The 27284-nt window shown below is 37.8% G+C and overlaps 3 protein-coding genes across 5 annotated transcripts; 2 read left to right on the forward strand and 1 right to left on the reverse strand.

Annotated features, from left to right (window-relative positions):
* The first annotated feature begins 49 nt into the window (after nt 1-49).
* Trsn (translin) lies at nt 50-13253 on the forward strand. Of its 2 annotated transcripts, XM_083034925.1 has the most exons (11): nt 50-708; nt 796-900; nt 1392-1546; nt 2432-2643; nt 4766-5012; nt 5174-9781; nt 11491-11737; nt 12202-12307; nt 12402-12617; nt 12695-12774; nt 12865-13253. In XM_083034925.1, exons 7-11 carry the CDS (start codon nt 11669-11671, stop codon nt 13102-13104), a joined length of 711 nt encoding a protein of 236 aa, XP_082891051.1. In that variant the 5' UTR covers nt 50-708; nt 796-900; nt 1392-1546; nt 2432-2643; nt 4766-5012; nt 5174-9781; nt 11491-11668; the 3' UTR covers nt 13105-13253. The 2 variants fall into 2 exon arrangements, with proteins under 2 accessions (XP_082891051.1, XP_082891052.1); XM_083034926.1 differs by lacking the exons at nt 50-708; nt 796-900; nt 1392-1546; nt 2432-2643 and adding an exon at nt 4206-4405.
* A 466-nt stretch (nt 13254-13719) lies between these two features.
* LOC145934470 (glyoxylate/hydroxypyruvate reductase A) lies at nt 13720-15969 on the reverse strand. The gene is made up of 4 exons (XM_083034915.1): nt 15370-15969; nt 14495-14869; nt 14044-14408; nt 13720-13955 (listed from the first exon to the last, which is right to left on the reverse strand). The coding sequence occupies exons 1-4, from the start codon at nt 15545-15547 to the stop codon at nt 13824-13826; spliced, it is 1050 nt and encodes a 349-aa protein (XP_082891041.1). The 5' UTR covers nt 15548-15969; the 3' UTR covers nt 13720-13823.
* Nucleotides 15251-26593, forward strand: E(pc) (Enhancer of Polycomb). 2 transcript variants are annotated; one of them, XM_083034883.1, is made up of 11 exons: nt 15251-15292; nt 15985-16765; nt 17690-17828; nt 17920-18161; nt 18395-18651; nt 18759-18894; nt 18987-19286; nt 20174-20325; nt 20418-20552; nt 20709-21836; nt 21921-22046. In XM_083034883.1, the coding sequence occupies exons 2-11, from the start codon at nt 16613-16615 to the stop codon at nt 21949-21951; spliced, it is 2673 nt and encodes an 890-aa protein (XP_082891009.1). In that variant the 5' UTR covers nt 15251-15292; nt 15985-16612; the 3' UTR covers nt 21952-22046. The 2 variants fall into 2 exon arrangements, with proteins under 2 accessions (XP_082891009.1, XP_082891008.1); XM_083034882.1 differs by lacking the exon at nt 21921-22046 and adding an exon at nt 22429-26593 and having other exon boundaries at nt 15253-15292.
* The last annotated feature ends 691 nt before the right edge of the window (nt 26594-27284 follow it).

A 27284-nucleotide genomic window follows, 5' to 3' on the forward strand; every position in this document is an offset into this window, starting at 1 on the left:
TATCAATATATATATGTAGTTTTAGATTTAATTTTATATATATACAAAACTACTTTTGTACACTACAGAATATTTATCTTGTTCATAACGGAGAATATTTTCTACAGTAAAACAATTACGACGCAGCTGAACATGTATTGACACATTGTATGTATATTTATGATTCTTAGCTTTAGGAATGTAAGTAGAATTTCCGATAATCATGTAAAATCTATACTATTCCTTATATCATATGTTGGCGCGAATTTCTCGACGATATAAAAAAACCGTCGATCAAAATTCCTGGCGAATATATTATGTATCCCGGCGCGCGCAACGTCCTTTAGATCGTTCTCACAGATTGTTAACCTTGAGCTTGACCTTGGGCGTGCCCTGTTCTTTCCCCTCCTTGCGACCGGCGCCGCGGATCATGTACCCAGAGATGATCCATGCCAAACGAGTCCTGACCTAACCTATTCTAGGCTATGTCTCTGTCCTCCCATACAGACAAAGCCTAGGAGAGGCTAAATCAAGTTACTCGGTTCTCCTTCTGATCTTTTTTTTTTTGTTTCCTCGTCTTCGTCTGGTCCGTCCTTTTTACAGCCTTCTTCCCACGGTAATTCCCACTCGCCTTCACGATGTCGCCGTGATGTGGTATCTGGATTCATTAAAATGTTGCTCGAGTACGACGATAATCTTAATTGAGAGCTAATTGTACGAGTTTTTAAGGTAAATGCAAGATTTTCTTATATAGTTTCACACATCTCAATCTATGATTATATACGATTACTTAATAATACTTTACATTAATTTTAGATATTAAAAATCTAATTTGAGTTAAGAAGAGTCATCATCGATTAAAGTTCGAGGTTTTTAAAAATACCAAAATAAATCAGAATTTTGGAGGTCTACGAGAAGAAAGTAGGTCTACTCTTATAAAAATTTATTACTTATTTTCTCTCTCTCTCTCTCACACACACATACACACATTATCTTTTTAATATTTAAATTTTAAAATATGTACATACATTAAGGATAACCTTGACACAAACTGATGAGAATGAACTAATATAAGGTAACGAGGAATTTTAGTGAAATAAACGAAAGATATAGTTGGAGATTTTTAATCCTTAACATGCATAAAATTAAAGATGAAAACATTTCTATTTCATATATTAGGAGTATAGATAATTGCTAGGGTACTTAAAACTATTATATGCGTGTGTTTTTTTTTATCTTTTGCATACTATTTTATAATTATCGCGAGAACGCGTTTATATAACTTAATGACGTTATTAAATAAAAGACTCATAAAGATAAGCGCACGTGTAAAAGATGCTAGACGAGGGAGAGAAAGAGATAGAAAAGGCATCGTACTTTAACAGTAGTTTTAATCGCGTGCTTTTTGCAAGGAGTTATTTTTGCGGAGGTGGTCCAGAGAGCCGACCGGTACAATGAAAGCGTGTCACGCCTAAAAATACGCAGAGCACGCAGGTAGACGTGAAAAGGTCGTAGATATCCAGGACGGAATACGAAAATAAGAAGAAAAAAAAAAGAGAGAAACAAGGTAAGAGGGAATTGTACAAGAGGCGGTGATTTGGTATTCAAATCACCGGGCGCGCGCTCGTCTCTCCTCATCTTCTCTTTCCCTCTCTTGCAAAGGGGATCTCACTTTTCGTCTCTTGATATCTTCCTAGATGCAATAATGAAGTATCCAAAAATAAGATGTAAGATTTCGATTTAAGTTTTCAACAATCGAACGCGAAATATGTCTATACAGATAGATGCGGAACTATTTTATTTTTTACTATTAATCTCTTTTTTTTTTTTTTTTCTTTAGTCTTTGTTTCTTGTATAATTCTCCTTCGTTCGCGTTATTGCATGTTCTTGAAAGTCTTTCCCGGATCCCCTTGCACACTTTCGAAAACCGAGATGCTGCCGTTATATAAACGTTCGATGTATCCTCGGTTAAGTGCGTGCAAGGTCTCTTCTCTGCTACGATGATTCCGCGATTGTGAATCGGTATGTGTGTTGTATCGAAATGCCGATTTATAACTTGAAAGTGGAAGAAAAAAAGAAATCGTGTTACGCGCACCGAAGCTTTCTTATTCCGTTTAACTCCTTTACATCTAAATGTAAACTGTATAATCTAGAACAATAATAGAAATTCGCGCAAAACAGTTACAACATTGTATGCATCAACATCGATGGAGAAACATCGCGCAAAAACACACGCGAGGATGATAAAAACTCTTAAGGTCGCGAGTTACACAGATAGGCCGCGTTCAGTTTCTTGTACTCGTGCGTGATTTTACCGTTTCGTTATCGGGACACTGCGGTTTACGGTCACCGTTGCATTCCCTGATGACGAAAGTCCGTCCCATGCTGCACTTGTGTGGCAACTTCTTGTAAACACACTCACACACATATATAACACTCTCTCTCTTTGTAGGAAACGCAAGGTGATGTAAAGATGAGACTCGCACGGACGATCCGTCTTGTCGGAGACTCGACTTGCAGAGATTTCGATGCCCGCACGTGCGATATCTCTCCGTTTCGTCTTCAGTATCAGCAGGCACGATTACATAAACGGAAGCACTCTCCGGATCGATCGACGGCAAAAAGGAGGAAGGAAATTACGAGATGAAGAAACCGTTACATCAGGTTACTATTTCGCCATTTATCGCGACAGGCAGAGGATTCTATCTGTCGTAATTAACACTCACGGCGCGACGGTGACTCGGAAAAACCATCGCTCCACGACGACGACGAGGATGACGACGACGCGCGATTACCAGCCGATCGTTCGCGATCGATCCCCCACCGCAGACATGATTGTCTCGCAGACGTCCTTGCGAAATCCGTCGCGACGATCCGCCTCTCTTTTCTCGAGGCGGCGCGATTTCGCTTACATTTCTTTTTTTTTCACAGCGACGATTAATCCGCCTCTCTTCTCGATTCCTATCCAGCGCGCGATTAATAATTTTGCGTCGTTCTCCAACTTGATTACACTTTGTCGGGCGTTTATTTAACGTAACGGATATCGCGCGCGCGCGCACAGCTTTCGAATTGTCACGTGTACCTCGCGCGCGAGGTTCTCCCTCGGTCCGGTCGTAGTACGTACGTGGCGTGCGTACATTGGGCGACTGTATAAGCGGAATACCTCGACGATGAGACGACGACGATGACACGCATGGTATGTGCGGCCCATCGGCGAGCCTGGCACCCACTAACCGCTAACCGGTGGACTAACCGCGGGTGGCTAAGGTGCGCGGCTCGCTCGCTCGCTCGCGATGATAATGTATGTATCTATGTGCGTAAGCCACGTGAGAGAACGGGCAGCAGCATCTTTCGACGGCCGTTCGTGGAGGGAGAGAACGAGAGAGGGGAAGTCGTATACTTCGCTCATAAGAGAGAGCCGGTCTCTTTCTCTCTCTCTCTCTTTTTCTCCCTCTTCTTTTTTTTCGTTTACACATATGCGCACACACATATATACATATCTCGTCCCTCAGTCTCGTCACGGATTCGTGGAGAGATCGGACCCTCTCCGTGACTTTCGGTCGCTCTTTTGGCCGACTTCTCTCGCGGAATTAATCGAAACGCACACATACGCACATATACATGCACGTTATAGCGAGAAAGATGGCACGAAGCGGAATAACTCGACGCGTAACCGCAGCTCTTTTTTCCTTACAAATTGTTCGAGCCGTTGTAACGTGTCGTGAGAGAAGACAAGAAGCCGAGGCAAGAAACGCGAGTATCGAACGACTTTAATATACCAGGCGATCGCTTTCGAAAAGCTCTCTTCTTGTCTTCTTTTCAATAAATAAAATATAAGGATATTCGTTATCAGCGCGAATAATTTTGACACTTTATTATACGCTAAATGTGTGCAGATAACGAACTGAAACTCTATTGACTAGCTCCGTTAATATGCGTTATATCTTTTATAAAAAATTTGATAGCTACTAGTATATTTTGCACTTATTCAATCTAGTCGATTAGTAACGATAATTTACATTTGATAAATTTTATCTATCCAAAATATTGTCCTTTTTTTATGCTTATAAAATATAGTCTTTATTCTTTTCATAGCGGGGCATAAGATAGAGAAAAAAATTTCAATTTCCTCCGTGGTGTCGTGACTCGAAATTTTCTTCTCTCGAGCGTTTCTACTCCTCGTTTACGTGACTTTCATTTTTACCTCGTGAGATAATTAACGCAGCTTTTTTTATTCGCCACCCTGTAGAGCCAGGCCGCGTTCTCACTCGCGTGGCATATCTCTCATCGACGAGGTTCGATGAAGGTCGCACGAACTAACACGAAAGAACGCGCCTCTCCTGGCCGAAATACCGCACGATAGTTTAATGCACACGCTTGCACCATTCACGGTGCGCGCGTGCTTTCGATATTCACGGAGAGCGCGGTAAGTCCATAATTTGTAAGGTTTAACCTTAGGCGAGATTGTACGCGCGCGTTTATATTAGCCCCGTAAATTACGGGCATCGTAATTTGAAAATATGGCGCGTTCGAGCGCCAGATAATTTATACACGCAGCTAATGGCTTTAAACGCGCATTTAGAGAACGAATCTTACGGAGTTCGGGGATTTATGGGACTCGCTTCTCGAGCATTATTTTTGCTAATAGAGTAAGCGCAGCCGTTAGTCGCGGTAGCTTTAAATGGAATAAACGATGTTACTTGAACGAATATTAATGATATCGTGGATCTTTTGGATATCAACTGTATGGATATCGGTTGTTAAAGTTGTTTAATATTGTTTACAGATACCGATGATAAATTCAATAGCGGCGATGATCCGATGATTGTAAAAAGCTACTGCCTGGAGGCTGCGTCCCATTTATGGTTAAGGCAGTCCCGCGCAAATAAGCGCGACCTTCCACGTAGGAGGAAGTACGCAGGTACGGCATGTGTTTTCGGCGTTGGCTCGAATTCCGTTCGTCGCCTTCTTTTTGCGAATCGGTGCACACCCACGTCTTTATACCCGGCGACTGAGAAAATACTGTAATGTGTGTGAGTACTTTTATTTATATTTTTATATTTATAAAAAACCTTCTGGATCCGCTAAATCTGTTATTCGATCAGCCGCTGATCGGAAATGAATCGAAGCGCCAAGGTCGAAGACTACCAAGGTCACTCGAATTTCTCTCGCTCTATTCCTCTTTCTTTCCTAGGTGCACCATCTTCCGAGAATCGGTCGATTTCGTCTGTGCGAAACGTCGTTCGTGGATCGACAAGACGCGAAAGAGGCGGCGTTAATTAACATCGGCCGAGCAGCGCACAGGAATATATAGGCAGATTTTATCGTCGGCCATTACGGCTTAGAATACGACAGTCCAGCAGACTACGGCAATACGCAACGACTCCATTAACGGGCAGACCAGGCGAGTCAAGAGAAAAACATCCCAACAGCGGAGATATGTATCTCTCCTTTTTTCTTATACTTTCCGCGGAGGCTTTTATTTTGCCGGGGCTATACGTGAGTATCCCCGGACGCGGATGAAGATGGCGGATACTACGATAATTTATTAACTAGTCCGGCGAGTCGGTTCTCTCCCCCCTGGACCTGTTGGCGAAGTCGACACCGGCTGGTTTCGCGCCGGAGACGAAATCCCAGCGAAAGCGGCCTCCGATGAGCGAAAAAAACCGTCTCCCGTTCGTCTCTCCTCGCGTCTTCCGCTCGACACATTCTTGCGCACGATTTAATTCACCTAATCCGGAGGTTGATAACCGATATCATCTCACGAAAACGTTTTTACATATATGTAAATGCGACGAGGCGCGTATACAAGAGCCACACGGAGGTCTCTCACTCGGAATTCGAATTCAACGCGACCTCGTACTTACTACGCGTTGCGAGAGGTGAAATGACAAGTAGTAATGATCGTAATAACGTCTCGCCAGCGACAGCATACGATTCGTACGGTAAAGAGCAAAGTTCAGCGTTCCTTTGCCGTAGTGTAAGTATACTCTTTCGAAGCGGCGGATAGCTTGAAAAGCGTTATGAATATGCATGCCAGGTTGAAGATGACGATCGTTTCGACCCGCGATCCTGACATAAAAATTATCGAGTTAACAATTTATCTAATTGAAGGACGATTTAAAAGCAGAGAAAAGGAAACATGTCGCAGACGCGGAAAATATTTTCTTCCTCGTGTTCGATGTTGCGATAGGCCGTTCTTCATTCCGAGAGAATTATTTTTCAAAAAGAAATTTATTCTTCGCTACTTAACCAAGTACGTGTATCCGCACCGAGTGTGTGGCTGACGATCATCTAAGGTCAGCTTGGTTTTCGCGCAAGGCAATCTAGCGTGCAGCATTCATAATGCATCAACAAGTTTTTATCATTCGTTCTCTGAGATTCGTATCTCGTAGTGCGTTTTGCATTCGCGACGAATTCAGCTGGTGCACGAGAACGATGATGCGCGGCACGAGAAAACTGCAGGGTCTGACAAATATACATATATATATACATCTCGCAGTCAAGTCGTGCATCGACGTATAATCTCACGTAATGGAATGCATAAAATTCATAATTATATAGCCTGCACGTATATGCGCTATACTTGGGTTTTTATGTAACTATGTTGCGCGCGATGTGGACTTTAACGTCAATCGAGATGCACGTGCGTTGCATTGCGTACAACGTACAAGCATTTTGATCGATAGACGAGAGATATATTTGATCCGCAATTATGTCTTTCTTTTTTTTTTTTTTTCTTTTTTTTAAGAGATAGGAGGAGAGGAGGACGATTTACAAAATACATTTATCTTGGACAAGAATTCGCATCTCGTAAAGTTACGGAATCTTCTACTCGATCTTATTCGTTTATTTTAATCAACAATATGTGGTATTTATTTCCTGTAAATGCGTAATTAAGAAGAACGTTGTACAATAATGAGCGCGCGATTTCGGAGTCGATTTGTTCGATTATCTTCGCGGATTCCTCGCGCGAATCGCGCTCGCGGCCCTTAACGGTCCGACATCGTCTCGGCAACGATTCACAATCGGCGGGTAGGAAATTCTCCAGTCGTGACGTAAAAAAAGACATAGCGCCCGAGGGCGTTTCTTCAACACGGCGCCACCAATACAGGACTGCGAGTTTAGTTGCGGAACGAACGCGTCCCATCCTCTCTCTTCCTCCTATTTCGATCTCCTATACAGAATCCATACCGGCGAGAGAGAAGCGAGCGAATCTTATTATATATGGAGTTTGGAAATTAAACTTTCATAATTTATTTACAATGATTCGTATATATTTAATTTAATATCAATAGTAATGTTACATGTTCTTACATTGTATGAATATAATAATTACATAATATTTAATAATTACGGGCTAATAATATTTAAAAGAATATATATATATTAAATTTATAATCTATTCAACAAACAAATCGTCGAGTTTAAGTCTATAGATATTACAGTTTCGTGTGAATGAGATCATAGTTTGTAAATGTATGTGCATTTAAATGAGTAACGCTTGCGGTTTCCGGTGTGGATTCAGTCTTCGGATGAGTATACCTTCATTCTCAGTTGTCTACGATTTTAATTACAAGCGCGGTTCTCTCTAAGAGAGAGAAAGAACTTCTCGCCGGTGGCTTCCAGAACCGCAGATGTGCACCGTACCGGGACGAACAATTACCATTTCGTCTCGATCTACATTGTTTCTTTGAGAGATGCGAGTCGAGCGAGATTAAATCTTGATTAAAGTGACGCGAATCTAGGCGTGAGCAAATTTGCGCGAATATAATGGATACCCCGTTAGTTAAATCGTACTTTTTTTTATTTTTTTGATTAATCGTAGCAATTTAAAACGCACTGTTATAAATAAACCGTGTACCAGCTACGAGCTGCGTCTGCGAGCTACCGGATAAGATCTATCAGCGTTTTCACGGTATACGTTTTCCGATGAAGGAAAATTAATTATAGACGCGTTAACGATGTAGAGGCTCGCTTCTCGTTTATCTCCCGTTCAGTTTTTCGCGATAGACAAGTCGCATCCTCTTGAATCCCGAGTCCCCTTCCTCGACACGAGAATACGTGGTATTCGAATAAGATCGAAACAAGCGTGATCAAGGCGAGATTAAAAGACGCGCGGTTAATATCGAAACATCTTTTTGCCTCTCGCACAGGTTCTTCGCCATCAGGTTACTCCGGTTACGTGACTCTATTTTTGTATTTAGACAAAAAAGCGAATTACATATTTTTTCGCATTGCATCTCGAGAAACGGTAGAAAAAGACTATAGAGAAAAAGTAGAAAAGAAAAGCGGGAAAAAGAAGATATAATAAAAAAAAAGAGAGATATATAAATGATCGAAAATATGTTCGTATAAAAAGCGTAGATGCAAATATTGTTGTAAAATAATAACAATCCGATGTTCAACATCCTCATTACGTTCCGCGATTTTCAATTCCGAAAAAGGAGAGAAAGAGATTAATATGTGCGAGAAAATATATATTTCTCTCTACAAATATAAATCAGGAGCTATTGGCATTTAATTGGTATTTACTCGAGTCTGCTATGTATATGCTGATGACCCTGACATTTACGCCGTTGCATTTTGCATGTGTTACGCATATACTTGTTCACGTTAAGCATCGTTCACATCCACGGATGTGAATCACCTTAACGGGCGAGTGCGCGATTTCGAGATTTCATCAGATTACCTCGCCAGATATGTTAACTTCCAACCCCTGTATTGTTTCCCAATTTATAATATTCTCTCAGAATATAATTAAGTACACGCGCGTGCAAGACGTATGTATAGATGTATATATATGTGCGTACGATTAATAAATCTTTTATAATTATATAGAGAAAAATTAAATATATTATAATTATCTCTAATTTAAATCAGATAAAACCAAATAACTATATACGCTTGCATGATATAACAATGAAATCTTATATGTGCATTTCTCGACCGACAATGAATTCTCAAAGAAAACATTGTGCGCCTCTTATTTTTCAAATTATCAGCTTGAATATATCCGTTTCCATATTTATGCGAGTATACATATGATGTATTGCACGCGCTGAGCTTATGTTAATTTGTGCAAACCTGTTTAAAGCGCAAACATTGAATTGTAAAACGCTTCCGCCATCGCGTTGCGGACTATCTCGATGTACGCATTTCGCCTGTTTGTTGTCCACGATTCGAAAGTAATGCGGCGAAAGTGATTACAAAATATCGGTTTTATTTATAGATCGCTTGACACGCGAGAATTTCAATTCTGGTGATCTAAAATGTTCGTTTCATTCTATAATTCTCTTACATTCTTTTCACAGTAACCACTCTTACATTCTTTTCACAGTAATCACTTTAATCTTAAAATTACTTATTAAATAATCTCGATTTTTACTCAATTATTATTTGAAATTACATAATTACATCGTTATTATATAATATTATAGTTATTAGAAAACGTGAAAACGGAAGCTTCGTGACAAACGTCATTCTTTTTTAATGCAATCCATCGAATTCGTTCCCTCGGAATTGTTACTTTTTTTCAAGTGGGATTTTCTCTTTTCCAGGGAATCGCAATTTCGCGATTGCTGCACGCGAGGTGTTGCCCATGCGAATCGCTGGAGTCGTTGTTAACTGCGGGAACGCCTCGGGGCCACAGAGGACGAGAGAGTCCCTTTACGTCGGCGTCGTCGGTGGGGCCCCGCGTATGTGCGGCCGCGTTATTTTCTCGCCGAGATAAGATCGGCGCCGCTAAAAATAGCTCACGCACACCATCAGGCGATTAACAACGAGCGAGAGCATTCCCGAGGTATATACCAAAAATTTACGATAACCTGTCCTAGCAGGATTTTATTGAGATTGACGTCTCCCAAGGAGGAGGAATGCGAAGCTTAACGGGGCCCCGCTGTGGCCCTATACCGCCTTCTCCTCCTCCTCCTCCTACTTCGACTTCATGACGATCTTCGTTTGCGTATACATGTATGCGGGCTGTTGACCGCTTTACATAACGAGAAAAGATACCGCAAGCTTTCACGAATGTTATCGGCATCATTATATCGCGCTGCGTAAATCTTTTTCAGCGCTGGACGAACGATGCTGATTTTTATTAACATAGAACTATGTGTATCTATATGCGTGATGTAAAACGAGCGAAGATTTGCGCTTCGAAGTTATCGAAAATGAAGTATGGCAAGAAAAAGATCCGCGTACAAGGTCGTCGCAAGGCCGAGTGTCTCTTCGTCATTTCTATCGTCGTCGGGTAGTTAAAAAGCGATGAAACCCCCGAGTGCGTAATGAGAGAGTGCATCGTTACGCGGTAATTTCGCAAAAACAGTTTCCATATTAAACGTAAAGAAACGTCTCGAAGCTAACTCTATTATTAGTTGAAATATAAGCGAAAAGGAGATTAATTAGCGTTCATTAAGAGGATTCGAGTTTGATTTTAAATGTCAAGAATACGCGCGGAAATCTCTCATCGATATTTTTATATCGATTTCTGGTAAAAAAATAAGACTTTTCTTCCTCTCTTTCTCTCTTTCTTCGTGGATAGAAACGTCGCTCGTTTCTCATATACTTCCTATATCGGTATCGATCGATCGGTGAATTCCTCGATGAATTCGCGTCACGCTATTCGAGCGCGAACGCACGTTGGTGAACGTGGGCGTGGAGATTTTTCCATAAAACGAGTCCCCCCTCGCTCGGATGTTGTTCGACCGCGGTGTATCGGGATCAATGACACGCCCGCAGATTCTCTCCCCCTTTAGAGGGATGTATCCTCCGCGACCTGTGCGTGAAGCTGCGCCTGGGCGGCGTGTGTATGCAGAATTCCAAGCCGCCGCTATGTCGTCGCCGCCGTCTTCCTTCCTTCGACTTCGCGCGCGCACAGCAGGACCTACTGGTTTCTATTTATACACTTCAAGAGAGAGAAAGAGAGAGAGAGAGAGAGAGAGAGAGAGAGAGAGAGAGAGAGAGCCGCGAGACCTTGCAAACGAGCGCGTCTCTCACGCGAACTCAAATTTGCTATATATTATGTCGCACATCTTCTAATAATATACAAGTATCAAGAGATGCGCTCTCTTTCACAATTATCACAATTGAAAAAAAAAGATTTAAAATTTAATTATTCATTATATATTTATTAAAATAATTTGAAAGAAGGTATAAAAAGCGTGAGATATAAACATATGAATAAAAGCTATAAATATATAATATATATATTTTTTCAAGAATAAATATAAATAAATATGTAAAAGTTATCTTTACACATTTATGAGCAAACGATATACATATATATGCGTGCATGCAATATATAAATTGTCAAAAATTATATTATGCAGAAACTTAATATCAATCTGTATAATTAATAATTAATAGTGTGATTTAAAAAACTTTTTGATATAATATTTAGATGTATAAATCTCACTGTAATATTCATTCATTCCATACTTGAATAATGATTCGCTGAAATAAGATTCGTTTTTTTTTTGTTTAGATATATTGATTTTTTAATTTTCTTAGGTTTGAAAACTACATGGTGCTGCCATCTATAATAAATTTGGCGAACTACTCTGTCACTGTGCGCTCAACCTGTCAGAACGGAATTGACTTTACCGGCAGAATCGATCAGTGCGTCATTTATACGCAATATCACGCGGTAAAGAGTTGTTCCTTGTGAAACGGAAACAAAAGAGACGCAATGTCGAGAATAACGGAAATCTTCAATTCTTTCCAAGATTATCTGAACAATGAACAAGAAATACGCGAGGTAACGCATATTAACATTATTCTTTATTATTTCATATTAACATTATTATTTTTTTCGTGACTTTTGATAGGTTATGTCAAAGTCGGACCGTATCGTTGAACTTTTGCGACTCGCCGTTTTTAATTTATAATAAAAGACTCGCAAAAATGTTACGCGAATAAAGTCGTGAATATAGGACGCTACGTCCTTTAGCCTTCTTTGCACGGAAAATCTCGTCTGTGATTCTTCTTGCGCGAGCATGTTGATTACTCTGTGTTTACATTTAGAAAATGTCATTGACCCTTCCAACAATAGTCCCAGAGTCGCATTTTCTTTGTATCTTGTAAAAATTCGGAAATCTCTTTATTGAATGAAAAGAGACGCGAAATTTATTACTGTTTCCCTTAATATTGATTTGTTTGAAACCTAAACTCAATCGAAGCAGAGAAAGTACAAAAATTTGGATTAACTATTTCTTATTGCAGCAAATCCGCGTTATTGTCAAGGATATTGAGAAGAGTGCCAGAGATATTTTGATGATATTACAAAATATTCACAATACGGTATACAATGCGGTAGATGAGAACATAAGTACGTTACTAGTGGTATATTCTTTCCTAACTTTTCTTCCAGGTTTATATGTAACGACTATTGTGCATTAAGTGATATTTATCTTAATTTGCAGTTGTAGCGGAATATTGTACAAAGGCAAGAGAAATATTTGGAGAAGTGAGGATACAATATGCAAATCTGGCTAAAGTAGTACCAAGTAATCAATATTATCGCTATCACGATCAATGGCGTTTTGTTACTCAGAGGCTATGCTTTCTAGTTGCTCTAGTTATATACTTGGAAGTTAAAATTTTAGTCACCAAAGCCACTGTCGCAGAAATATTAGGAGGTATGAGAGTAAAATAATATCTAATTTCATATGACATAACTTATAATACTTAAAAATAATTCTCATTATGTTTACAGTAAAGAATAACAGAGAGGAAGGTTTTCATCTAGATCTGGAAGATTTCTTGTTGGGCCTACTTCAATTATCTGCCGAATTGGTATGTATTTTCTGTATTTTTCTCATGTTTCCCAGGTCATTTTTTTCAGGTTTTTTCTCATAGTTCTATAATGGCGCGTTCTCTTTTTAGAGCCGTTTCGCCGTAAATAGTGTCACCAATGGTGATTACGATCGGCCAATAGAAATTGCAAGGTTTGTCAATGAATTAAATGCTGGTTTTCGATTGTTAAATTTAAAGAACGATATGTTGAGAAAACGTTTTGACGCTCTTAAATATGACGTAAAAAAGATCGAAGAAGTAGTATACGATTTGTGTATCCGCGGTTTAAAACCATCTCCTCGGCCTATCGAAGAAACACCTACTGTATAAATCTTTTTTATAACTTTCCGCAATCTTTAATATACCTCCACATGCATAAAGAGTACAATGAGTACAATGAGTCGTGCGAAAATATGGCGAGTCCATATAATATATGGCAAAAATTTATATATTTGGTTATTAAATTTCTTTACTTTAGATTCTATTAAAATTTGACAAATTGCCGATATTATCGGGTTATTTTAATAAGAAGTGCAAAAATATAGTTTCTTTTTTGACATTTTATATTTAAGTAAAACTTTATTTTATTATATTTTTTTATTACTTAGATGAATTATATAATATATTTATATAACGTAATATAAATAATCTATATAATTTATTTCTTGAATTTTTTGTTTTACATTACGATAGATATTTATCATGTAATACGTAATATTATACTTGATACAAAGTTCTAATTTAAAAAATTTTAAGTAATATTTAATTTAATACTTTAAAATACCATATAATAGAAATATAATAGGTCTTATATTGTTATAATTCTTTTGAAAATTATATATATAGGTGTAAAATTAAACTGAAATTATTAATTATCAACTAAAATTAAATTATGTAACTTAAATTTTGACATTTCAGAAATGATATACAAGTTTGAAATGGCTTACACTTTATTTAAATTTAAAAATTTTTAGTTGTAATATAAATGTTTCTATTCTATGATACTTATATATATTATTTTAATAATATTTTACAAATACATTACAAAATTAATAGCCTTTGTTAAAATCAAACACATTTATCATACTTTCTTTTTTCGTGTACTTAGCATAATTGACAGCAAACTGCTCTACGACATCTTGTAAAACTGTCACACCAGAATTGTGTGGCGAAATAGTCACCTAAACACAAATTAATATTTATAATATTTATTAATAAAACCTAAATAGAAGCCTTTTTATTTGATAGCAAGACAAAAATAATAGTTACTTGTGGAAAATTCCATAGCTTGCTCTCCTTTGGTAATGGTTCTTTCTCAAACACATCTAAAATAGCAGCCGAAATCCACCTCTGTTCGAGAGCATTTATGAGATCGGTTTCTCTAATAACAGAACCACGTCCTATGTTAATAAAAACAGTACTCTTGGCTTTGCAATGCTGCAAAACAGTTCCGTTTAAAAGCCCATTTGTATTTGGAGTGGATGGCAATATATTAATGATATAATCGCAATTCTCTAAAATATCTTGCAAGCCATTTATAGTTCTATGTTCATCAAGATATAATAATTTTTCCTTCGGAGTACTACTTGTCATTCCCCAGATAGTTGCGCCAAATAACTTTAATTTTTGTGCCACTGGAAAACAATAAGAAATGAATTTTTACAGACTTTGTTTGATTATATATATATGCTATATTTAAATTTTGATATTTATAACTTACCGCACTTTCCTATCGTTCCTAGGCCTAAGATTCCTATGGTCAAATTACGTATGTGCCTGTGATTTATCAGTTTGCCTTCTTGTTTCCACACAGCAAGCCTTTGATTCTCATATTGTTGTCTTTGATCACGTTCAAAGTTAACAATTTGCGCTATTACGTATTCAGACATAGCTAGCCCGAATAATTCACCAGAGAAACGAGTGAGTATATAATTTCTTTCTGTATTCTGTATATGAGGAATAAATTTATCCAAGCCAGCCCATGTCGCTTGTATCCATTTGACTGATGTTAATTTGTTTGCGTAAGGTATTAATAAATCACAATCAGCCACTAATATTTCTGCTGCGTTAAGTTTAGACAAGGTATCTGTTTGCCCTGTATTAAAAAATATATGCATTTAAGTATATTCCTTAAAAAAAATGATATGTGATATATATATAAATTTAAAAAATGTTTTAACTTTTTGTAGCAATTGTACTATTTCAAATAGATTGACGCTCTATTGTATCTTTGAATTACAATTATACATGAAATTAAAAAAATTAATAAAAGCGGCAGAAATATTTTTTCGCGATATTATCTCTAATCAGTTTCTCTTTTCGCACAATTATCGATTATTAGGCAGGCTCCGTCATCGCTCGAATCGCGCGCCAAAATTCGAATGTGTCAAAATTCCCGCCCTGGCGCATTCTTTCTCTTTTTACGTGCACGCGCCCAGGCGGAAGTGGTGAGAGAAGAGCGTAATGGCAGCGGGAAACGACACGTGCTCGTCGTGAGGGGGTACGAGGGGAAAATTAGGTGAGTTCGGGATGTTTAGGGACGTAATTCGGGGGCGTAACCGATGTGTCGCGATACGAAACGGAAATACGAAATACCTGGCGTAACGTCGGTAAAGCACAGACTCGGCAGCCGCACTCGCAGATGGTGAGATAACCTCGGAATCGCGGACAGCACCGCGATAATCCGCGTCATGTTACACGCCTGTTTTAATCCGCCATGCGAATTAGAGGCTACGTGACTCACGTAACGTGAGTCAAACGCGCGACTCGTCATTCATTTTATGTTTAATAAATTTCCATCATTATCTATTTCATTTCTGATAACGTGGCTTCGCTCATTTCGACGACGGACCACGATACACGTGGGTGACTTCGAACGCGTACTCTCTCTACACCTGTTTACACCCTGTTTCTCGCTCTCTTTCTCCCTCCAACGTCCAAAGTATATACCTACTTCGGTTTAAACCGCAAAAAGTGCAGCTGAAGCGAAGGAACTTTCTATTTATGTAACGATATTTCTCGTTTAGCGGACGTCAACTTTTCCTCCCAACATTACTCTGTACGTAATAATAGAAATGTCAATTCTCGCTATTAATAATCGGAATTTAATGCCGAGGATCGTATGCCATTGTATCAATGTGCGCAGCACGAAAGAATTACGCGCTATATTTGTAACTTTATGTAAGCGACTCTTGATTTTGTATGTTTCAGGATTAGGTGGGATTAGGTGTCGAAGATCAAAGAGAGAGAGAGAGAGGAAGAGCTTGTGAAATAGAATATATGAGGCTTTTACGAGCGAAATGACGTCTCGTAAAGACTTTAGTTGCTTGCACCAGGTGTAAGGTGTAATTTTGTCCAAGACGCGGTTTGGAAATTGGACCATCGGGATCGGACGCGCACTCGTGGAGGAAGGTTCGAGTCTAGGCGGCCAATAACCAATAGGCTCGCGCGGTGGCGACGACGACGACGACGACGGCGGCGGCGCTTCCCGCGCGACGCACGTCGGCTCGCCGAACTGCACGGCGGCGGCCGAACGTGTTAAATGGCTGTGCGTCGGCCATGATGGCTTTGAGCAGGGACCGTGTCACGCAAACATGTTTTCGAAGTGATATATCTCGTTTGGTGACTGAGTGACCGTGTTCAAGCGCGATGGCCGGGGAACGATGAGGCCCTGAGCGCTCTCTGTGCCGGGTAATTCGGCCCCAGGGCCCCCAGCCAGGCCTCGAAAGCAGGTCCACGGCGTTCCGCGAGCCCCCCCTCAGCCGACCCGACTGGCCTCACGGTTTGCGGCCAGCCATCCTTGGTTGTCAACACGCGCGAGCGCCAGCCGCCCTCAGCGATGAGCAAGCTGTCGTTCAGGGCGCGCGCCCTGGACGCCGCCAAGCCCATGCCGATCTACATGGCCGAGGAGCTGCCAGATCTGCCAGATTATTCGGCCATTAACCGCGCGGTGCCCCAAATGCCCAGCGGCATGGAAAAGGAGGAGGAATGCGTAAGTCGGAACGTCCAGTTTCTCGTTCCAGCATGTTTTCCTCGTCCGCCATCTTACCCACGGCGCGCGACTTGGTAAACAACCGGCAGATGGCGAGTCCCCCGTCATCGTGCACCCTGGAAAATTCATAAATAACATATTCATTTTCCCCTTGTTTAACGTAATCGCCGATCCTCGCGCGATTCTTCCCCGTCCTCCCCACGTATCTCCGTTCCCGATCCGACTTGCCGTGACAGCTGTCAACGTTTGCTTCGCCAGCAATCTCTAATTGTTACCCTGCACTACTGTTACTGCTTTCCTGCGTCAAAATGTCAAAGGTTTTTCCATCTGACGTTTTGACAATGCTCTCGCGATGCTTTTCACATACAAGAGTCTCGTACTTGTACGCAATAGTACCCTAGAATCTATTTTTACAAAGAGACTTCAAAATAAATCCTAATTTTCTTCACTTTGTTATATGCGTTGCGTTAAATACTGTTTGCAGCGAGTCACATTTGCGTTTGTAACATATAGATATTTATGATCTTTGAGTCTTTAGGTCGCGATAACAATGTATCAATGATTGATTTATATTATATAATTTTTAGATATATATTATAATTTTCAATTAAAAAAATTATTACTTATAAAATATCATTATCGAAAGCATATGATACTATCCTTCAAATGATTACTATTCTTTTTGTTGTACAATTATACAATTATGGCATACTGATGAAATATATCAGATTAATATCAGTTGAAATAAGTTTCTCAAAACAATAGATTATAATGTACTAAGAAATTTAAATTTATTCTTTAATTTTTTAAACATTTTTTGTAAATTTATTAGATTTTGAAAATCTTATTTACATTCGATAATAATTGTGATTCACAAATGCTTCGCTATGATTTTAATTAAGTAAATCTATTTGTGTTTTGCAGGAACATCATCTTCAAAGAGCAATATGCACAGGTCTAATTATTCCTACTCCTGAAGTAACCGATCTGGCAGATGTGGAAGCTTACGACAAGATATATCCTGCTGATTTCAAGCTGCCTCGCCAATTAATACACATGCAACGTAAGAGATCATTAAGATACCATTTTACATTGCATTTTTACTAAATATATGTAATAAATAATTAATGGATTATTGTCTTTTTTGTTAACAGCCTTTGCTATGGAACAAGATATACCTGATTATGATATGGATTCAGAAGATGAGAAATGGTTTGCGGTACAAAGTCGCAAGATGGACTTGACTCCTCTCCAATTTGAAGAGATGATGGATCGTTTGGAAAAGAGTTCAGGACAAACTGTAGTTACCCTCAGTGAAGCCAAGGCACTTTTGAAAGAGGATGATGATTTAATTATCGCGGTTTTCGATTATTGGCTCAATAAACGTCTTAAAACTGTAAGCATATCACATTTGTGATTTTGAGGTTATGTTACTTGGTTTTATATGTATATGCTTACATTATCTATCAGAAATGTAGAAATATGTATAAATTGTATTCTATTAGTTTGTTTCTTGCTTCTCTTTACGAAATTAATCAAATTTCTAGTATTTCTAAATTAATGTCTCAAATATTGTCTGATGTTAATTATATATATATATATATATTTATCAATTTTTTTTTCTTACAGCAACATCCACTGTTATTAACGGTTAAAACGGAGAATCGATTTGGCTCGGCTGCCAACAATCCATATCTTGCGTTTAGACGACGTACGGAAAAGATGCAAACTCGCAAGAATCGCAAGAATGATGAGACGAGCTATGAGAAAATGTTAAAACTTCGTAGGGATCTTAGTAGGGCAGTCACGCTTTTGGAAATGGTGAAACGTAGAGAAAAGACGAAACGCGAACATTTGCATCTTACAATTGAGATTTACGAGAAACGGTTAGTGTAAAATTATGATGATACACGTGTTGCTATGTGTATTGTATACAAGTGTTATATGTATTTTATTTTTGTTTAATGAAAACCACATCTCTCTGATTTCACAGGTATCAAGCACAAGATTTCAATGGACAAATACTGGCAGAGGTGTCGGCATTAAAGGCACCGAGACCAGCGTTCGCTCCGCTCTTTACTAATCAGTTTGGTGTTCATCAAAATTGGACAAACAAAGTCTGTAGTAAAGTATGTATCAGCATTAAAGAAGAACCGTTATCTTTATCTGCTATATTATCTCTACTATATAATGATTTAACGCTGCTTTACTTTTAATTTAGGACGAGGTAGTACCCAGGAAAGAAAAGAGACAGTACAAAAAACGGAAACATAAAACAGACAATAGGACAGGAAATTTGGAGGAAACCAGTGTTCGTACCGGTACGGGTAGCAGTGGCGGTCGAGGAAATCGTCCAGTTCTCGGAGGCGGGCTGGACCCGCTCATCAGCTCGGATGAAGATAGTCCGCTTCCATCTCATTCACACTCTCAGCCCTCGTTATCTTCTGACCGCGACGATGAAGACACCGTAGATGAAGGTCAATTCGCGTTTCGTCGAAATAGGAATTGCACTTATTTACCGGTGAGTCATTTTATTTACTCTTTTTCTTAAAAGATCAATTTTAAATATATTTTGTTATCATGATGTAACATTAATTTATTTAGTAAAGGAACAATGGTTAATTAAGAAGCCAAGTGCGACAAATAGTGCGCAAATTATTTTTTTGTTAAATATTTATTGTTTTATATTTTTAATAAATACTTTATATAAAATATTTATTATGTTTTGGTCTCAATTTCGAACGATCATTAGCAAATAAGAATAGATTGAATCGTGCATACGTCTATTCAGTTGTGTTTTGTTTCTTCTGGTCATTCAATCTATTTTTATTTGCTGACGATAGTCCGAAATTGAGCCTGAAATGTACACAATAAATATTAGAACATAAATAGTATTTAGAAAACAAGAAAGAATAATTTCGCGAACCGTTTATCGTGCTTGGTTTTTAATTAGACAGTTTTCCTTTATTGCTATCTCAATATCAGAACGTTCTACTTCAATGTTAATTATTCAAAAAAAAGTGCAAGGAATATTGGCAAAATGTTAGATAAAATATTAAAATGTATGATTTTGCATTACGATATTTTATCCTAATATATTCTTTAAATAAATTCAGAGTAATTAAGTAATTAATCAAATGTTTGATTAATGCACTGTTTGTTTTATCATATACAATATTTTATATCTGTTAGACATATTTTAAAATGTACTTAAATTATCAAAATCATTCAATTGGTTGATCTTTTTTTGAAATTGATCAATCCATATCGATGATATACATTTTAGATATCCCGACTTTTTGCGTACATTTCTTTCAATGCAATTAATCAGGCCTTTAACAAATATAAAAATAGCCTAAAAGTTCTTTTTTTAGGATTGTAAATATATAGAGTTTTTTCTCTTTGCAGCCTGCATCAGGTGGTTTTGGAAATTGGCCTTGGTGTGATAAAAGCGAAGGCGGTTTGGCTGATAAAAAGTACAGGTTTGCGCTGACCAGCATTAGCAAACCAGTGCCAAGGTGTATCGGCCTTGCACGACGGAGGATTGGTCGAGGTGGCAGGTACGACATGTGCAAACGTTTAACGAGAGAAAACATTTAACTGTGTTTGTTCGACTGATTGTATTTATTTATTTATTGCTAATGATTTTCAGAGTAATACTGGACCGTTGTACCGTCGATATGGACGACATGTGGTCTTCTTTAGATTTCACGATACACGATTCCAAGCGTGAGCTAGTGGATTCAAACGCGACTGCCACAGCGACGACTACCGTTAAAAAAGAGTGGTATAGATATTTTATTATTATTTATTAATAAATTATACCTGCTTATAATTATATGCTTGTCATTTTGACTCGCAGAATTATATTTATTTATGGATTTAGTTTACGAGAAAGAACGTTTCATACAATTGTATCATGTATTAAATCTCTGTTTGACAGGTTACATTTTCGACCAAAGACTCCGCCTGTGTCGGTGCATAATCCAAACGAGGAAAGTAGCGACGACGCGGATTCGGATGTAGAGCCAGTGGTGTCTCGATCCAAGCTTCCATACCCGTTCCCGCCCGAGGCGACGTCCATATGCATCGAGGTGGAGCCGGAGCGCGCAGATGACGAGTCACCGTTCACATCGGAATTTAACATCGCAGATTACTTCCCGACGAATGTCGTGTCGGACTTTGAATTTGCGGTGGCGAACCTCAATAATACGAGTAGCACCAGCGGTCTGTCGGACAATAGTGGCGTGAAAGAATCGCGGACAGACGACGAGCTGGGCAGCTCGCGCTTTGTGGTGACACCGCTGACGAGTAATCTGTTTGCGCCGCCCGCAACGACGACGCAGCAGGCCCGGCCTCCTCAGTGCAGTGGTGGCAGTTTCAGTGGTGGTTCTAGTGTTGTATATACTTCTACGAGTTCTTCTTCGTCGATTCCTCCGTCGTCCTCCGTTATCGTCACGTGTACGACTAATCAAGCCGCCGTAGCATCGAGTACAGTGTCCACGCAATGCACCAATGTCGGCATGGGTGCCACGATCGACACACAGTCGAATCATCATCAACCCAACAAGCAGCAACACAGACAATTGCCCAACAACAGCAATGCTGCCTCCATTCTATCGAAATCCTTGACTAGTCCGACAAATAATAGGAATGGCAGCAATTGCGGCGTTGGTAGTGGTGGTGGTAATAATAGTGGTGGTGGTGGTGGTGGTGGTAGTGGCGGTGGTAGTGCGAACATTAGAGTGTTCAGTGCGAGCACTACTTGCAGTGGCGGCGGCAGTGGTAGTGGTAATGGTAATGGTGGTAGCGTCACAAACTTTGGCAATAGCCACCAGAACGGTCCGCTGTCGCATGTAAACAACTCTAACAACCTGACAAACAGCACCCACGTCGTGAATAACCAACAGTCCACGTTAGTTCTGCCACAGAAGCATCCGCCGTCCAATTTGCTACCTGGCCTGATAGCGCAAAATAAATTGGCCAGTCTCGCGAGGCAGCAGCAGCAACAGACGCAGAATCAGGCGCAACAGGTCCCAACGTCCGGGGAAATTACGCTTAATAGTAATAGGTAATTCAATATTTCTATGCTTATATAATTTCCAATTACAAATTTGCAACAAGAGTAACAAAAAAATTTTTTTTTTTTTTTTAGAAATACATTTGCTATACAAAAGAATCGATAGAATCATCAATTGACAAAGTGTTTGAAATGCAATCCAATTTACGATCGTATCCAGAATATATATCAATTTTAATGCCTTGACGACATCTTGATTAATCGTTTTGATTTTACTGAAAATTTTTTCAATCATTTAACAGGGTGTGTAAGAAACGTATGTCTAACATATCTTAGTAATATTTCAGTTTTTATTAAAATTTTATGTGATTTTTTTTATTGACAATCTATTTTTAATTCAAGATCTTATATAAATTTCATAGAAAATTGTTCAAATTTTTAATAGATAATATTTAAATAAATTAGTACTCATTTATTTAATAAATAATAAATTAATAAATAATTAATTTAAATAATTTACAATTATTTTTTGTTTTATATTTTTATCAGAGGGAATCTCAGGGAATTTTTTTACAAAATTTGAGTAGACACCCTGTCTAATACAACTTAATTCAATCAATTTAATCGTTTTTTATTTATTTAGTGAAAGTTTGGATATGGAGGTGGATGGAGTGGACAATTCGCCGTGCGACAGCAAGCCACAGCAGCAGCAGCTCGTACGGGCGAACAAAACAAATTCACTGGCGATGGAAGTGACATGATGCCTGCTATCGGCACCCCTGTTGCCGCCAATACGTCACTGGGGGCTTCGTTAAATTCTCTTACCTTGCCTATGATGTCTGCCTCGGGCGGGAGATGGAACGCGTACTGATGATATACTGCGTTACGTGTTGACGCGAAAGAGCGATACGGCTAGGTACAATTGCAAAACTGCTCCTTCGATCAGTTGCTTTATTGTGCGGCGATGCAAATCAGCGATAGCGTGGATTCTGATGCAAGTATCAAATTTCTTTTTCTTCTGTCTTTATTGAGAGAAGGATTATAATCGATCCGTACTCTTTCAAATTTTCTTTTTCCTTGCTCATTGAACGACCATGATAGCCATTAACGATCGCTAAGTATGACCATGATAGCCATGTAAAAAAATGTTGCCATTGTTCCTGATACAAGATTCCGAAGTTAATGTATCCAATTGCCCAAAATTAGCACTTAATATTTTTTAGTAATAGTGCTCGTTTTCTTTGTATCGTATAAAAATAGAGGGCAATATATATGTAGTCAGAGGATTCCTGGCTCACGAAGGATACATATTAATTGTAGCAAAGTTTTAAAATTATGTATATAATTAAGTTTTTCTTTTCAAAATATAACGTGCAATATACTGTTTTGTTTTTAGTCTGCAATAGTCTCATTCGTTCAATGCAAGGAAAACTAACCAGAAATCTGAAATGCAAGCTATTACATGTTTAGATTATCGAAATCCCTTATTTATCATCTACAATGACACAAAATAATTGGGTGGGCAGCAAGCTTTCTCAGACACAGCATTAATTATTGGATAATCGAAATTCCGCAAAAAGAGCTCTTTTAACTTTGTATATCCCATGTAACATCCGTCATTCAAGATATACATTCAAGAATATAGAGGCTTTGCGTTTTATCATTGCTATTGATCGATAATTATTTTAATTTTATTTTGTTTTATTACGATCAATAATTATTTTAATTTCCCTAAAAAATCGGGTTTCGAAAAACGATTTAGAAATGATTTATGCTATAAATTTTTTTATAACGATATATAGAAAATAAATTCAAGCGCAACGTTAACAATGGCGGGGATTATAGTAATCTGCTCTTGTAAGTACAATAGTATGCTCGAATTACTTCTCATCGCTTTCCAGATAAATGACACTATACAGAAAACGAAAAATAGATTAATTTAATTTCTTACGAAAGTGTACGATTTTTCTCAATACTGTATATATATAGATTCGGTTCAAATATTATATGACTTTATATAGAGTAATGCTATTTCCTTATATATACATATATAAATATATACATATATAATACTATGTTAAAGGCTTCCAGGCTGTGAAATATCGAAGCTATTGTTATCAATGAATCTTTGATAGCATTAAGTCATTATAATCGTAAAAGGACTTTCTTTTTTTCTCTTTCTCCAGTAATCGCCAAAACGTACATTTTGATACGTGCATATCCGTCGCCTACATATTATATGCGACTGATATGCGATTATAGGGTAATTTTATAATGTTGCGTTTGGAAAAGCTTGTATCACAGGATTTGTGTGTGCGGAGAGATCATTATAATACTGTATTAGAATCTACAAAGCTCACACTGGGGCAATGTATAAGAACACTTACGTCTTTCACATTAGTGACTGAAACTCTACCACTATCGATATTAGAGATATTGAAATACTGAAGTACTTCAAACAAAAGTCTTTGACAAAGTAAATATATAAATGATTAAATTTCATTGCCTTTAAAGATAGATTTCTTAATGTAACTTCATATATCTGTTCTACACGCGATTCAATTAATTCCGTTTTTTTTTTTAATTTCTCAAATGTGTGTGAATTTAAAGGAAATGAGAACGAAGCAAAAGCTTTATTATGATATTCTGCACCATCTCATTCTACTACATTTTTATCTGCCGTCTCACAGACTCGATAACATTTTACTGTTAGATAAATGTAAACTGCTCGAAAGCTGTTCGATATTCGTTCTTATTTATAGAATAGAATTACTTAATAGAGCTCGGATGTGAATATTCAAAATTCAAGTTCGCGTAAGTCTTGTTGTGCACGTTACGTACAGACTTGAAAAATTCGAGTATATACGAATAAAATTCAGGCGTGCCATCATTGAATCTCTGTTTGGACAGACATTTCAACGGTTATTCTGCCGAAAAGGCAACGCCAAATTATATATGACTGGCATTCGTTCTTTCATCGGCATGCATATATAATTGGCTGCATAGTCCAAATGGTAGAATTTATTGATACAACTGAACAAATTATCTTGGATATACTTAAAAGCAAATATTTACAATTAATTCGATCAAAACATCTTGTCGTTTCACATTTAATCACACGCCGTTCTTTCGGAGATTAAAAAAAAATATATATATATATATAAAACGCTTTCGCGAAGCTAAACCTCGATTCATTATCTTGAAAAAAAGACCAATAATCAATACGTTATAGTATCTCTTGGATTTTCACATGTAATATACGCTCTCTTCCTCCCTTTAATCTTTCTATATCCCGTCATCTCCCTTTCTGCTACTTCATCGTAAAGTTGTATAAGAAAATGTGTAAAAAAAAAACATAGAAGAAACGAGAGAATATCTTTACTGATCAAATTGACAATATATTGACTGTACAATTTATTTCTGTATATGCGAATGTACGCCACGTCCTAAACAAGGCGATCTTTCTGAATTGATATTTTTTTCAGAATATATCGAAAGATCGGAAAGTGATTTTTATTTCGTCGAAATACTTTGCGGATAACATCTCTTTTGTACCTTCTACAGTCACATTTTATTTCATATTCTTCTTTAACACATTGATAGTTATACTTTTCTTGTTACTGCAAGCAGAATAACCGCGTGCAGAAATTGAAGATGAGTTTCGAGATTGCGCAGAGAGAGAGAAAGAGAGCTCTAGATTGTTATTTGTTAAAAATTAAAACACACAGGCACTGATCATTGAGTAATTGCCGATATAAAATGGGATTTCTGATTTATTCGTAAATGCCTATTTCAAAGAATTTCTCGCATTTAGCGAATATAATGAAACAGATTTTTGTCGCCAGCCGTAACGCGAGAAACGGGGGGGATGGGGGATTAAGATTATGATGTGAATGTGTTACAAATTCTGTAAAAAAAAAAAAAAAGAAGAAGGCAGACTTCTCGAAATCGTAATAAAATAAAACAAAAAAAGGATATATTGTACATATAAAAATAATTACGCTTATTGTATCTCTTATTTTTAGGTAATTAACTAAATAATTGTAATAAAAAAAAATGTTGTTGTGGTAGGCGCACAGCGAAACGTGTACGAAAATTTATGAATTCAAGACGATTTTAGAAGGGTGGAGTAATAAAGAAATTTTATCCTGGATAGGACTTATTATTTTGTTAAGATCTTCACACACATACTTTCGCCTGTATATTATCTAACATTTTTTGTGAAATCCGTTTTTCTGACATATATTTGTACATACTCTTTAGATATTTCATTATTTCTCTCGTTTTTCTCAGATTCACTGTTGCGCGCGAAGCCGTATCCTCCATTCTCTCCACTTTGTTCGCTCGTATTTGTATAGCGTTTAGCTTTTAAAAAACGTTCGCATACGTACACACTAACAAACACACACACATACATACACACAGTGTATACTGCGTATATATGCTGCTATCGAGATTTTTAGCGACGCCTTAAAAAAGAAAAAAAAGCGATAATTCTTCCGCCAAATGATTTTGAGAAGAACGAGCGATTTTATGTGAATGAAAATTCGAGAATATGTATTTGTAAAGAAGAAAAGTAATTTGTTCATTTTAGTTGGGACACTTAAAAAAAACGAAGTATAGTGGTATATATGAATTTTTATATAAAATTTATTAATGTTAAAAATATAATGACCCAAAATAGCCATTTTAAAATTAAATAAAATGTCGAGAATCATCAAGATTTGATCGCTCCAACCAAAGACTGAGTTCGCTTTACATTTCTGGTTTGGCAAACACGAAATTCCACTGCAGTTAAGATCGTTCCTTTTTTTTTTTTTTTTTTTTTTTGCGGCGCAACTTGCAAGGAAAAATTTCTTTCAAATTAAATTTCCATGCGAGTTGAGACCATTTAAAGATATACTTATATCTCGTTTCCGAGAAATATGAATTAAGAAAATGTGAAATTAGTGATCGGTCACTATCAGACGGTGAGATTTCGTGTTTACCCAATTCGTTGCATTCGCGAGAAACAATAGTATATCATGTAAGTAGAAGTAAGACAGATCAATGCAAATATTCTCTGAGAATGATCGATGAGACGATGAGAAAGAAAAACTACTAATTTGCGCAAAGAAAAAGAAAGAGATTATCGAGAAGAGGAATGAGCTTACGGTTAATAGGTATATCTAGACGAAAAAAAGCTCCACGACATTTTTCTGCGTGTTAAAACAGATTTACTGATATAAATATCGACTGACTCGTCGAGGCACGATGTGTATCTACTTATACATGTATTTTATTCTGTGAATACAGTAGAGCTTCTGCGTCGCTGTGCGACAGGAAGATGTAATCGGAAAAAATAAAAAATAACAAAGAGAAGAGACGTAGTAAAACGTTTCAACCAAAGCTCCGATTTGAACGAAACTTTGGACGCGAGTAAAATAAAGAATTTTTCTCGAAAAAAATAATAAATCTCTCTTGTAACAGAGTTCGGAGAACTCGCGGAGGAGGGAAAGT

Source organism: Prenolepis imparis, unplaced genomic scaffold (genome assembly GCF_030444845.1).
Source record: "Prenolepis imparis isolate NDT839.2.m4 unplaced genomic scaffold, iyPreImpa1.0 SCAF_3, whole genome shotgun sequence".
In the NCBI taxonomy this organism is placed as follows: domain Eukaryota; kingdom Metazoa; phylum Arthropoda; class Insecta; order Hymenoptera; family Formicidae; genus Prenolepis; species Prenolepis imparis.

What these genes read in the sequence shown, in the direction of transcription:
- LOC145934470 (XM_083034915.1), bottom strand. Translation starts at nt 15,547, where the DNA reads ATGACGAGTCGCGCGTTTGACTCACGTTACGTGAGTCACGTAGCCTCT. An exon ending in CTTTACCGACGTTACGCCAG is followed by an intron (nt 14,870 to 15,369) that starts GTATTTCGTATT and finishes TTTTTAATACAG; the next exon opens with GGCAAACAGATACCTTGTCT. An exon ending in AGCTATGGAATTTTCCACAA is followed by an intron (nt 13,956 to 14,043) that starts GTAACTATTATT and finishes ATTTGTGTTTAG; the next exon opens with GTGACTATTTCGCCACACAA.
- Trsn (XM_083034925.1), top strand. Translation starts at nt 11,669, where the DNA reads ATGTCGAGAATAACGGAAATCTTCAATTCTTTCCAAGATTATCTGAAC. An exon ending in TGCGGTAGATGAGAACATAA is followed by an intron (nt 12,308 to 12,401) that starts GTACGTTACTAG and finishes CTTAATTTGCAG; the next exon opens with TTGTAGCGGAATATTGTACA. An exon ending in TGTCGCAGAAATATTAGGAG is followed by an intron (nt 12,618 to 12,694) that starts GTATGAGAGTAA and finishes TTATGTTTACAG; the next exon opens with TAAAGAATAACAGAGAGGAA.